The following is a 13,910-nucleotide window of genomic DNA, read 5'->3' as shown; positions in this document are numbered from 1 at the left end:
AGGTGAAAAATAATAGTAGCACTGAAAATGATTTTGGCAAATGTGCAGGTACCTAGACTATGTCTAGCACTAATTAACAGGTATCTCAAGGGAGCTTTGTGCTGAAACCTTGTCAGCCACAAGTCCCATCCTTCTATTCCTGTCAGATCCTTAGGGTAAGATTTTCAAGTGTTGTTTGTTAACTTCCAGATGTTTCCACTGAATTCAGTGAGAAAACTCTGGCTGACGTCAGTGAGACTAGTTAAGGTACTGCTGAGTATAGAAAGTGTCTAATATTGAGTATAATTAGCACTATCATAAGGTGGCTTTAAAAATTTCTGCAGACTTAGCAGTGGCAGAATAAGTGCAATACTCGAAAAGTATTTAGTATCTAGTTTTTCTGTCAAATCTTTCTATTTTCATCTTCTATAGATGTTTTAACTACTGTAGGACTGTGCTTCTGTACCTGTGTGTCCTGGGTTCAGCAGTAGCAGTCATTTTTCTCCTTCTTAGTCGCTGCTGCAGTGCTGTGCTTTTGACTTTCAGCCTGGGAACAATGCTGATAGCACCCATGTTTTTAGTTGTTGCTAAGTAATGTTTAGTCTGACCGAGGACTTTGTGAGTCTCATGTTCTGCCAGGGAGGAGGGGAAGCCGGGAGGAAGCAGAGACAGGACACCTGACCCAAACTAGCCAAAGAGGTATTCCATACTGCAACACATCATGCCCACTATATAAACTGGGGGCAGATACCTGGAAGGGCTAGATCACTGCTCAAGCCAGGCTGGGTATCAGTCACCGGGTGGTGAGCGGTTGTATTCTCTTCCCTTGTTATTTCCCTTATCATTGTTATTATTGGTGGTAGCAGTAGTGATTTGCATTATACCTTAGTTACTGGACTGTTCTTATCTCAACCCGTGGGAGTTACATTCTTTCAATTCTCCTCCCTATTCCTCTGGGAGAAGAGGGAGGAAGAAGAGAGGGAGTGAGCGAGTGGCTTAAACTGGGACACTGTGTTTACGTTGTATAGCTAGTCTATCAGCTACTGGTATGAACACTGTTTACTGTAAATCTCCACCAAAGTGCTAAACTTGTGAAATGTGCACTGAATTCACTCTTGTTTATGTCTATTGATTTTTGCCAGGGACTGCTGTATAGTTTGGTTGGTGCTCAGGGGAATGAGAGACTTGCTGTGATGAATCTTGGGTATAAACATTACCAAGGCATTAATAACTATCCACTTGATTTGGAGCTGTCATATGCTTATTACAGTAATATTGCAATAAAGACATCATTGGATCAACACACTATAAAAGGGGAACAGGTAAAAGAGTTAAAAGTGTGTCTGAGCTCATTTTCTGTGCAAATGACTTTGTATATTAGTTACATGGCCAGAACCTTTTTGCCTTGATTTACAAATACTAGCTCATCTGATTGATGTCCCTGCCCATGGCAGGGGTGTTGGACTAAATGATCTTTAAGGGTCCCTTCCAATCCAAACCACTCTATGATTCTATGTGTTACAAAATCCTCCAAATTGTAAGTAGGTATCATTACTCTGTTCCTTAGTAAGGGGGAAAACAAATCAAAGTTACTCTCAAATCCCCAGAAATTCCCACATGCCTGTCTTTCAGTAAAGTCTAAGTCTTTTTCTTGGGCTCTAATTCCTCGCTCAGATTTTTAATTATTAATATAATTGGATGTGTTTGTGTTTACTAAGCAACTGATCTGCTGTTTCCTTAGCCAAACATCATAAAGTTTGTGGAAAAGATGGAATTGTCCTCTCCATACTAACACTTTTCTATAATCTAATTGAAAGATTTAACTGTTAAATAGCTATCGGATGAGATAAAGTTACAGTAAAATGATTTTAGAATGCTAAACAGGAGGCAACACAACTCTATCAAAAACAGAGATATTTTTCTTACTAAAGAACTGAAAATCAGCAGGCAGCACCTAGGTAAGAGTGCTGTAGGGCAGGTCTTCATCAAGCTTTCTGCCAGCTTCCTTTTTTATCTTTAAAGAGAGATTTCTATAGAAACTAAAAAAGTCTTAAAAAGCTTAAAAGCATTCCTTTGCCATTATTAAGTGCATTTAAAACTACAAAGGTGTGGGGAAAGGGGGCTCAGTTGTTGATGCCTTGGCATATCTTTCCACTGTAGAGTGGACTTGCAAGTTTTGTGCTGTAATGAAGCAGTAAATGGTTTTACACTGGATGAAAGGATGGGTCTTAATGCACTGGCCAGTAGAGGGGTGGTGAGAATTTTTGAGAATTGATCTCAAATTTTGGGGGATAAACAGGAAATAGATAACCTTTTTCATGGCAGATATATGAAATCATTGTGTAATCATTTTTTTTTCTGTTCATCTGCTCTTCAGGCATTTGTTGAAACGATAAGGCTCATGGATGATGAACTGCTAAAAGCTCAAACAAAAGAAAACGGTGATGTCTTTATGTGGTTAAAACATGAAGCAACAAGAGGAAACGCAGCTGCACAGGTATGAAGTAATACATTTCCCTTTCTTTGTTTTATACACACGTCATGTAAGTATATAGACTATGTAGGAAAGTTGTGGAGGAGAGTGGACAGGCGTTTTCTCCTTCCACCCCAAATTGCTTCTTTTTATGAGCTTAAACTATTTCCCATGTTTCTGTCTGATAATATCCAGTGACCATGCAAAAAGCTGTAACAATCATGGAATAGTTAGGATTGGAAAGGACCTTAAGATCATCCAGTTCCAACTCCACTGCCATGGGCAGAGACACCTCACCCTAGACCATATCACCCAAGGCTCTGTCCAGCCTGCCCTTGAACACTATCAGGGATGGAGCATTTACCACTTCTTTCAGCAGCCTGTTCAAGTGCCTCACCACCGATGATGCAAGGCAAAAGGAAATTGTTGTTCAAGACTTAGCAATCTCCTTCTCTGATTGTTTTTCCTGGCTTTGTGTTTGACATGGTGCAGTTATTCCTGCTTAATCTGAGACCAGCAGCAATATGTTGTAATACTGAGCCATTGCATACATCAAGTCTGCCTCTGTCACTTACCTCTCTGCTTAAATCAAGCCAGACTTCCGTGGTACTGACGGCTGTAAAAAATAACCTTGATGTAGATTTAGTATCACTGCATTTCACCACTGGGAAGCCCTATAAATATTCCTGATAACCAACTGTTTTCAAACTGTTGAAGATGTATACCTAGTTTCTTCACACATTTGCAGGCTTAAATGGATTTTACAAGTCTGATCCTACAATTCTATACTAGCATTTGTAACATAAGAGTTTATGTTGTTTTCTTCTAGCAACGATTGGCTCAGATGCTTTTTTGGGGCCAACAAGGAGTGGCAAAGAATCCTGAAGCTGCAATAGAATGGTATGCAAAGGGTGCAATAGAAACAGAAGATCCAGTGTTAATATATGATTATGCCATTGTGTTATTTAAGGTAAGTCATGTTTCATAGTCTCACTTTAAAAAAATCATTCCTATGACGTGGATGTTTGTAAGTTATCTGCAGTGATTCATTGTGAGAGTGTATACAGATGCTTTTAGATTTTTTAGAAAATCAATGGTTGTGAAACTAGTATTAATTTTTATCCTATATGCACAACATTTTTAAAAATGGCAAGTTTGAAGCAGTTTAGTCACTTTGTTTCTACCCAGATGCAGGATCAAAATGCCACCTAAATTGTGGATCTTAAGTTTTTCTAATGGTTTGTCACCTAAAAATTCTAACCTGCTAGTGGGCATAGACCTTGGGGTAGAGGTGTAGGTGAAAGTTTGATCCTTTCTCAGACTGGCCTTTTTTAGACCTCTGGGACTTTTTGGTTATTTTGGGTTTGTTTTTTTTTTTGAGTAGGAATTAAATAGCCTCTGCATACAGTTAGTTGTACCCTGCTAGAAGCAGTAGACAGCACTGGCTAAACTCAGGCATAACTCCACCTGAGTGAGGTAAGTTGAGTCAGCTAAGCAGCATCACCCAAAACACATTCAACAGTACTGGAAATTAGAGATATTAGGGAAGAACCGTTAGGTTTTCGTCTCAATCTTTTGGCTGTAGAAGGCTGTTCTCTACCAAGTGCTTGCTTAAGTTTTGCTTGTGTTAATTTTGAGCTCTCATAGCTATTAATTCCATGTCTGGAATTAATTTTTATGGGTATTCTATGTATCTATGTATTTCCTCTGGAGACACTCTGTCATCCTTTTTCAGGAAAGATAAGAGCTCTTATTCATTGCCAAATTGTGAGCAATCTATGTACCTTGGAATGCTAATTATTCTTCCTTAGTTGCTGAAAGTGAAAGATCTGTGATTTTATTTACCCATAAAAATCAATTGGATCAGCTGGTGAAATATTTTTTCCTGGACTGAATCACTGAGATTCTGAATAACACATAGTAAATAGCAGTATCAATTTTAAAATGCAGTTTCAATGTGTATATGTGAATTTTCACTAGCCGGTATTCTGTATTCGTAAATTTCTCTAAATTTTCTGTATTTATAAATTGTTTCACATATCCATTTCATAGGGCCAAGGTGTGAAAAAAAATACAAAACTTGCTTTGGAATTAATGAAGAAGGCAGCAGCCAAGGTAAAATGTAATAAATATTTTATTGTAAAAGTCCTATACCAGATGCTAATAATAATTAACTCTGATTTATATAAAATGCCTGTTGCCATAACTGTGTGTAAATACTGGTTGTTTCTCCTGGTGTCTTCAGCATGAATGGTGAAAGCCTTTATTTCCCCAAACTGGCAGACTAGACCACTCAAAATCAGCCAAAATATCCATGGAAGTAAAAAATTTCTTTCTACTTACATCTTTGGAATTTGATGATAGTTAAGTGACTGTACAGAGTGAATAGTTGATCCAGGAGTATGGTTTTGCCTCATGTTCCTAAGCATTTTTTTCCAGACCGTACTGGGTATGTTTTTCAGAGGGGTGCCTGCCAGGACTTAAAATTTTGACATGGTGATCTCTCCACAGCCAGGTAGAGAGAACTGCTGTCTTTGAATAACCATGCCAGCAGGCTTTGCTATAATTACAGTGTCTTTAAGTTTTAAAGTGGATGAAAAGGAGTGAAGACTGAGTTCTGGATTGTACTTCCACAGTGTGCACTAAGTGATTATGCATTCCTTCAGCACAAGAGCTGAATGCAGAAGAATGGTGGCTTCCTGTCCAACCCCCTGGAGCTGTGGTTGTTTATGGCTATATGGCCAGTTCTCTCTGCTTAGAGTTAAAACCCCTCCAGGGAATGCTGGTGATTGGAAAAAGACTGTATGTGCTCTCCCTGAGCAGCTCTTCACTACTTCAGGGAGAAGACCTGGATGTCTCAAAGCGTTCTGTTTTTCCCATAGCAGGGGCACCACAGAGGAGAGGAGCCTCAATCTGTTTAATGATCTAGTACAGTCTGATTACCCAAGCCATGATCTATTCCTTAGTATAAAAATAAAAGAGCACCTAGACCTTGAATACCTTCCTAGCTCTTAGACTGACAATGAAAATGGGCTTCCTTGCTGACCACCATCAGAAAAGAATTATGCCTGTTCTATCATTCTACCTGTTCTACTGCCCATTTGGAAAAAGCTTGAGTAAATTGATTGTCTTTCACAGTGTGATCAAAATACCTTTGTCTCAGGATCTGAGGAACAGATTCCAGTAAGCATCCTAGAGACAACAATTTCATTACTCTCCTTTAACCCAGTTTTTATGCTCTGGTGCGAATTTTCTATACAAAAATAACATAATAATTATTGAAAAGCTTAACTACTTTTGCATTTTTTAATGGGTAAGTTAGTAAAATGGTTTAAACCTGAAAGGAATAATTTTCCACAAGGCCTTTGTAAGTGCCACTAGTATGCAATTCTTTCTATAGAGATTACATAAGGAGACTAGTGGAGAAGCCAGCAGTAGCAAGCAAGTAACTCACATTTGTGCACTGAGATTTTTTATGTAGTTTTTACCTTATGTCATTGTTCTGGTTCTTGGTTGTTATTAAACATACATTATAAAATAGGAGTAAATAGCATGTTTGTGTTTATTGGTAGAGAGTAATTTGAACTGCTGGCAGACTTACAGCCACCATATGACCCACCAGTTTACGCAAGGAGATGGTGACTCATTGCAACCAAAATAAAATCTGTCCCAGGAAGACTTTCTCCTCTTGATCCATAGTTACTGATGCAAAGATGCAACTTAGTAATAGCATGTAGGACTCTCTTAAGCAGACCTGGATGGTGTTGTTCGAATACATTAGGTCATTGCTTCCTAGTCATTCTAATGGAAATAGTCTAGTTTAAAAGCAGAGGTTTTTGATTGCTAATCCTGTCAGCCAGGTTCTAGGAGTTCACAAGACCAGATGTCCTGGTTTGGTTTTGTAGAGAAAACAGATTAAAAGTTCACGATTTTTTCTTGTCACCAAGTACAAATCTGGCTGCAGACACAGCTGAGACTGAGACAACACTAGAGCACTGGAGTCATATTCCTTGCTCTTAGTATGAGGCCACAAGGAAGAATAAAGTGAAAAAAAGCCAGTGAACCTTTGTATCTTTTAATCCCAGATCAGCGTAATTTTGGCTGGATCCTTGTGCATCCAGGCATCTAAAATCTAGGCAAGGTCACAAGAGCACCCAAAGTTGAGCAGCAGGTTGGAATTGCAGAATGACCCAAAGCAGAATCAAATGTGTGACCTGAGACCGCTCTTCTCCTTCCCTAAGGGCTTGCCCCAGGCAGTGAATGGATTAGGATGGTATTACCACAATTTTAAAAGAGACTACAGGAAAGCAGCTGAACACTGGTTAGTTGCTGAAGAATTGGGAAATCCAGATGCATCATACAACCTTGGAGTCCTTTATTTAGATGGAATTTACCCTGGAGTACCTGGTAGAAATCAAGTAAGTAAATATTTAATAGTACCATTACCATGTTAGGACCCAGTTTAGAATTTTTTGCTTTGTTCTTGAGACTGCTGTGTTTGCTCTGAGTTGGATTTTGATACCTTTTATCACAAACTAGGTTGTTACTGGGGAATTCAGTCAGACTGCTTAGAGAGAGATGTTACACAAGTATCTTGGTCGTACTTAGGGGTGTGTTTGTTCCTTAATTTAGAAACAAAGCAGGTACAGGTTTAAAAGTGAAAGTCCTTCAAGCCAGACTTGCAGATGTAACTATTTAATACTGTCCTGGGAAACTGCAGTATTTTGGTTTGTCATTCTGTGGCGCAGCCCTTGTATTAAATTTTCTCATTCACATGTGCAAATTTAATTTTCCTCTAATAAGAAAGGTCTACTTAGGTTGTCTTTATTCAACTAACTAGGTAGTTTACAACCAACAGCACAAACGTAATGAGGAAGGCTGTAATAGATGCAAGTAGACCTTGTACTTGGAACTAAAAGATGTTTCCAGTATGGCCAGTGAGTTCTGAGATCTGGATATACTCCAGACTGAGCATTTCTGCTGCCTGCCAAACAGAAGCAGTGCTTGCCAGTGTGTGCATTTGGCAAACACATTTTCCTTCCCCAAGGACAAAAATACCCATTTCAGAGTTGGCTGATTGTAAGCATACACCTAAAAGTGCCCTGGTTTCTTTATTCACCAAAGCCATAAGCAAGGAGAAGTACATTGTTACGGCTGTGATGGATACTCTGAAGCCCATGCTTACTCACAAAACCCCCATATATGGATTGTTGAAAGTTTCCTGAAATAAATTGTTTAAGGCTGCATGCTGCTTTGGTTTATATTACAGATTACTGTTTGTGAGGGTAAAACATGGAGAGGCACATAGCCCACCCGCTTCTGCAGCTCTGGCCCTGCCTACTCAGCTTGTGTTATCTTCTATGAACCAGTTTCAGAGGCTTGAGCACTGTGTGCACTGCTGGTCATACTGAGCATTGCTGCTGCCCTGCAGCCTTCACTTAGGCATTAGGTCCTGTTCTCCAGGATCCCTTATTAACCTTCCCACTAGTGAATAGCGAATTTTACTTTTGTCAGTGCACACAAGACTTGTATGCTGCCAGGTGTTAGTTTAACGCATTTAGACACTTTTCTATTTGATATTCCATATATTACCAGAATTTACAATTTTAAAAACGTTCTTGAGCCTCAACTGTTAAAAAGCTAGAAAAATGGGGTTTATTTCATCTAAGTATGTTAAAGGTAGTTAAACTGGCTTGCCCTCATTAGCCAATTGCCTCTTGTAGTTAATTTCATTAAATGAGTCCCAGGAAACTCAATAAACATTAATAATTGTGTCTTGTTTCTTCACAGACAGTTGCTGCACACTATTTCTATAAAGCTGCCCAAGGAGGACATATAGAAGGGACTTTACGATGCTCTCTATATTACATCACAGGAAATATGGAAGACTTTCCTAGAGATCCAGAAAAAGCTGTAATGTAAGGAATGAAGCCATTTGTCAAACGAGAATATATTTCTGGTGGGATTATTTTGGTTATTGATGATTTTTAAGTCCATAGCCTAAATATCTTATACTCCATGATGCTAACCCCCTCGACAAAAGGCTCTTCGACAGTAAAGTTTGATCCACATGAATATTTAATGAATACTTAAATCACCAGCAGATTTTGAGAAATGCTGAGTACTTCCAGTACTATCTTCTACCAGAACAGCTCTGAGAGGTTGTATCTAACAAAGCCGTGCTTATTTGATTTTCAAGAAATACCAGGCTAATGATGTGGTAGAACTGGCATTTTGCATCAAGAAAAAGGCAGGTAATTAGTTATAGCACTTACTTACTTAGGTTTGTTTTCTTAAAAAAAAAAAAAAAATAATATTGCCAAGGAAAAAAACCCATAGGGTATCTCTGGTATGCTCATGGAGATGAATGAACAAAATGTTCTCAATTCAGTCAGCAGGTGCAAGATTGATGAAGCAATTATTGTGAAATCCCATAGTTTCTCTTATGGAAGGAGTCAGAAGGTGATCCTATGTCCTTTTGTGTTCATTGAGTCAGTGTGAGTTGGAACAACATTACTGGAGCACAGCTGTTCATTTTTTGTTGTTTGTTCTTTTCTATAGCTGGGCAAAACACATTGCAGAGAAGAATGGCTACTTAGGTCATGTCATCAGAAAAGCTCTCAATGCTTATCTGGAACTTTCATGGTATGTTTGCTGTTCTCTTCAAGTTCATTTTCTATTTTCACTTTATAGCATGATAAAATAATTTACATTGGGCCATTACCTCAAAGAAAAGCACAAATAGCAGCACCACTGAAATCAGCAGCAAAACACTCATTAACATAAAAGGAAGGAGGAGTGACCCAAAGCATAATTCAACAGTTCTTTCAGAATCAAGTGAAAAAGAGGGAATTTGTAGAGGGAAGTAGTGTATCTGCTGCCTGTGATTTTCATCCCATAGTACCGTAGCATGTAATGTGCACTGGATTAGCCAGAGGAGCACCTTTCACTTTTAACATTCCTTCTGTTCCAAAAAACATATTTTTCTTTCTCTCTTCTGTCTAATACCATGTTGTGAATACTTAAGCTGCTGGATTGTGTTTGTTGTTTTTTTGTACATGGTTAATACTATCTTCTCTGTAAAGTATAGTAGGAGGCTGCAATATCCAGTGAGCCAACAAAGAGGTTTCAAAGTAGCTTCCGGGTTAATGCTCCATTTTTGCAGTGACCTGTAGGCATGAGTATCAGATACTGTATATGCAGGCATCAGACTGTCATACGTGATTAAGACAACAGCTTGTTTAGTCCTGCAGCCTTCCCCTGCTAGTACTCAATTAGTGCTTCAAACTTAGGAGGTCTACAAGAAACTGTCAGTGGATTGTTCTGGAGTAACTGAGACTTGACGTCACTTTTTAACAGTCAACAACTCCTTTTAATATTTTTGTAGCATGTTCTGATGTACCGCATACAGTCCCATTAAAGTTCTGTGCATGTGACAGGGTATTAAGTTCCCAGAATGTCTGGTCCCTGCAGTTAGGAGGAAAAATCTGCTGGAGTTTCACTTAAGATGCCAGTGATAAGGAGTGTACGGGTAGTTACAGATACTGGTCCTAGTCATCTCTAGTTATAGGAGTATGTTCATGTTGAAAACTTTGGTCCTGAATATTTCTTCATATATCTTGCATACATGTAAATCATTACACCGCCAAGCAGGCCAATGTATTCCTGGGTTGTTGGTGTCAGCAGCCATGTGTTCTACACACCTGTTAGTCCTGGTGGTTTGATTCTCAGTGGCTGATTTAAAGGCCTTAAATGTAGAAATTTGTCTGAATTGCCCTTTGAGACTTAGGGATCAGAAGAACTGACTTCCCAGCTGCCTGTAGTTCTGTAAGGGTAATTGCTTTTGCAATTTCATTTGAAATTTCTTTGCTTAAGCACCTACTCGTGAAGTCAAATGTGTATTTAACCGTATTTGCTTCCAGTTTGTGGAGAGAATCACTCGAAGCATGACCCTTCAATAGGAAGTTTTAGTTCACCAAGTGGTTTTTGTTTTTTTTTTTCATCTTGCAATCTTAAAGACTTCCTCTTAATTTTGGATGTTTAGTCTTCGTAATACTGAGTAGATACAGGACAGAATGTTAAAGAGATGCTCTCCTCTGGAGCACACATGAGCAGTGGTGTACCACTGTACTGCAATAATGAACTGCTATACTGCAAATACAAAATTAGGTTTTATTACTTGCTTTACAGTCATAGAAAGAAAAGGGAAAAGAATTTCAAAGTAGTTGGATGCGTGACTGACATATGTATGCATCTAAGTTAATTATGTATTTTTTTTAGTGGAGGAGGTAAGAGTCTTAAGAATATTTTATCTGAAATATTTAAATAGGTAATTGGCCTTTAATATCAATTCAACTTTATCATCAATCTTGCACTTAGAGTAAATGCCCACTGGAGCCAACCTAGCATCAGTGCAAGGAAGAAATTTTTCAAATCCCTGAGATCCAGAACGGTTTGTTACACCATGCATTGCCAGTAGGTGTAGCTGTTGCATGGGCTTGTCAGCCTCTTGTTTTGAAACCTTGTACCAAAATTTTTGCTCTTAAGTGATTTTTATCAATTTATTTAGTGGGGGTTATTTAACTTTAACTAAAAATATTTTTGTTAAGTTTTTTACTCATTTATTTTATCTAACGTTAGGCATGAAGCTTTGCTGCATTATATTTTAGCAGCTGAAACTGGGATTGAAGTGTCACAGTCCAATTTAGCACACATCTGTGAAGAAAGACCAGTAAGTAAATGTCTTCACAAGTAAAAGGAGCATTTCTCAATGATAATGTGATTATAATCTCTTATCTGTGATATGAATGGATCAATTACTTTCTTTCCAGGACCTAGCAAAGAAATACCTAGCAACTGATTGTGTTTGGAGATACTACAATTTCTCTGTTTCTCAAGTCAATGCACCATCATTTGGTATGTATAAGGAATTCTTTCTGAATTAATTTTACCTTTTTTTTGTTTGTTTGCTTGTTATCATTTCTGTGTGAATGAACAAGTTAAGGGAAGAGAAATCTCTACTTATCATACATTTCCTTTTTAGTGTTTTGATAGGAATATCAGGGGGGGAAAAAGTATTCCAAGTGTTGGGTTTCCACACAGGTTTTCTGAGAGTTTCCTTTATATTGATAAAATATGAATAAAATGACATAATAAAAAGCCAAGCCATGAGAATGGGCTGGATATTGAGGAGCCTGAGCAATTGACTCAAGGTTTAAGAAAAAAAAAAAGTTAGTTTATCAAAGGCAAAATCCAAAAGCAAATATACTTCCATATCATAATTGAGTCATGAGAAACTAATGAAGGCTAAAGTACCCCTTATCTAATTTATTATGAGTTTTTCTGTTAAGGTACAGAGTTTATCAGCATTGGCACAGCTTGTTTTGGGGAACTGAAGGATTCTCTGGTTTAAAAAAAAGAAAAAAAAAGAAAAAGAAGGTTTAAGTGTTTTGTAAAAAAAGCACATGAAAAATAGAGTGTAAAAATAATTCAGGCTGCTAATTTAAGTACACAGCAGTGCCGAGACTGAGTATCACATTGATACAGCCTGAAACCACATGCTTTTGTGAGGAGTTTGTAGATGCCTTGGCAAGGTGCACTTTGGCTGACCTTTTGGCAAATCCAATGGTACAATAGTAGAGGACCTTCTGAAGTTCAGACTCATGGGGTAAGACTGATTCGAACACTTGCTGGGTTCAACAAGGATAGAATTTTATTACTTTATCTCTTCCTCACATGAGTAATATAAGGGGAATTTTATCTGTGACTCCTCTCTGCGGTAGCAGAGGATCAAATCCGCAGTGCAGAGCCTGGGATAGAGAGTCTAACCCTGGCAGAATTAATTTCCAGGCCTACTTTTATCAGTGCAGCTCTCCAGGCCAGGGCTGAAATGATGCAGTTGGTATGGTGGAAGGGAGCTCTCTCCTTGACGATCCACTACAGTGTTCATGGCCTTCCATTCTGCCTCTGCTGTTGGGTCAGTAACCAACTTGCTTCCTGGAAGAGCTCTGCTATGGTCCACTGTAAAAACAAGCGGGATTTCTAAATACGCAAGGCAAGGTATAAAAATGTTTCAAACCATTTGGGGAATGCTTAGGTCAGGAAAGCATCCACATGATCATGGGGGGATCATTTTAAACCCTTCAGCCTAGATAGTGCAGTGTCGTGCTAGCTCTTGTCTGGCTCAATGCCCACCCTCTTGGAGCATTAATTGCCATACATTATCTCAGAAAGATATTTGTAAAATATTTGCTGGGCACTGCTTTCTTCTAGACCAGGATAATTCTGTACCTACTGTTGTCCTGAGTGGGGTTGGGTTTGAAACTAACAAAATTATCATTAGCAAAGTCTCGTTTTTTGTGAAAATAGCAATATCATTCATTCATTAAAGAGAAATTGTGAGAAGTTTCATCCAGGAATATATATTTTCAATGGGCAGGCTGATGTGAAGTAGCCACAGAGACAACTAGACAGAAAGACTAGAATTACTATTACCTTCTCCATCACATTAATAGTTGGCTAATCCAAATTTCCACAACTACTCTCAGTGATCTGCTACTGGTTTGTTCCACAGCTTATTTGAAGATGGGTGATTTCTACTACTACGGTTACCAGAACCAGTCTAAAGATCTTGAGCTCTCAATGCGGATGTATGCACAAGCTGCACTAGAGGGAGATTCACAGGTGGGTCTGCAGTCATAATGTGCTTATAATACATCAGAGCTTAGAACAATAGAGGATTTATCTGAGACTGCTTTTTCTGCTTGGCTACATCTGCACTGAAGAAGCCTGCTAGAATAAGTTATTACTATTTCAGAATACTATGCGAGTCAGTAATTGCTGTTTCGTGATAACAGAAAGTAAACATACCATAGATGGACAGTCACAGAATTTGGCTGGTTTGAAAGCTAGAAGTTAATGGCTCAATTGAGTGCTGTCTTACCTTGGCACAATTGATTCTGTTGTGACCTTGGTATTTTTGCTGCTGCAAAGAGGAACAATTAATAGACTGCTGAGTTATGTTCCAGTCATATCCTCTGCTATTTTAGGATGCAAACTACTGGTTTCTTTCCCTTGGTATACTGTGTGAATCCTAGGGTGAATTTTGTTCACTCCACCAACAAAAGCTTCATCATTCTATGATTCTATCTTAAAATGCTTTATAACTCAAAGAAACACCCATAGCATGTTGCCAAACACATGCAGTGTTTCAACTCTGAATTTCCTGCCCTCAGATCTTCCTGAAGTGTCCTAGGTGCAATATTCTGTTCTCACTGTCCCTATGAAGATGTCCTCAGACAGTATCTTGTATGTTAATTTATTAGAGGTAGCATAGTTGGGTTCTGTTTTGAGGATACTGGCACAAAACATTACTGTTAGAATCATAGAATCATAGAATAGTTAGGGTTGGAAAGGACCTTAAGATCATCTAGTTCCAACCCCCCTGCCATGAGCAGGG

General features: G+C 38.5%; 1 protein-coding gene across 1 annotated transcript in view; it reads left to right on the top strand.

The window, feature by feature from the left end:
- SEL1L3 (SEL1L family member 3) overlaps positions 1 to 13,910 on the top strand; it is a 37,987-nt gene that overhangs the window by 17,787 nt on the left and 6,290 nt on the right. Inside the window, exons 11-20 of the mRNA XM_062636525.1 lie at positions 1,122 to 1,301; positions 2,357 to 2,476; positions 3,282 to 3,422; positions 4,505 to 4,567; positions 6,694 to 6,870; positions 8,243 to 8,370; positions 9,014 to 9,097; positions 11,093 to 11,183; positions 11,284 to 11,368; positions 13,026 to 13,135. Of these exons, the coding sequence (XP_062492509.1) occupies positions 1,122 to 1,301; positions 2,357 to 2,476; positions 3,282 to 3,422; positions 4,505 to 4,567; positions 6,694 to 6,870; positions 8,243 to 8,370; positions 9,014 to 9,097; positions 11,093 to 11,183; positions 11,284 to 11,368; positions 13,026 to 13,135 (1,179 nt within the window). The remainder of the gene's footprint in view (positions 1 to 1,121; positions 1,302 to 2,356; positions 2,477 to 3,281; positions 3,423 to 4,504; positions 4,568 to 6,693; positions 6,871 to 8,242; positions 8,371 to 9,013; positions 9,098 to 11,092; positions 11,184 to 11,283; positions 11,369 to 13,025; positions 13,136 to 13,910) is intronic.

This window comes from Pezoporus occidentalis, unplaced genomic scaffold (assembly GCF_034315485.1).
Source record: "Pezoporus occidentalis ecotype Australia unplaced genomic scaffold, CSIRO_AGI_Poc_V1 ctg48, whole genome shotgun sequence".
Lineage (NCBI taxonomy): Eukaryota > Metazoa > Chordata > Aves > Psittaciformes > Psittacidae > Pezoporus > Pezoporus occidentalis.
Note: the sequence above shows the minus strand (reverse complement) of the source record. Positions and strands in the feature narration are given on the sequence as shown.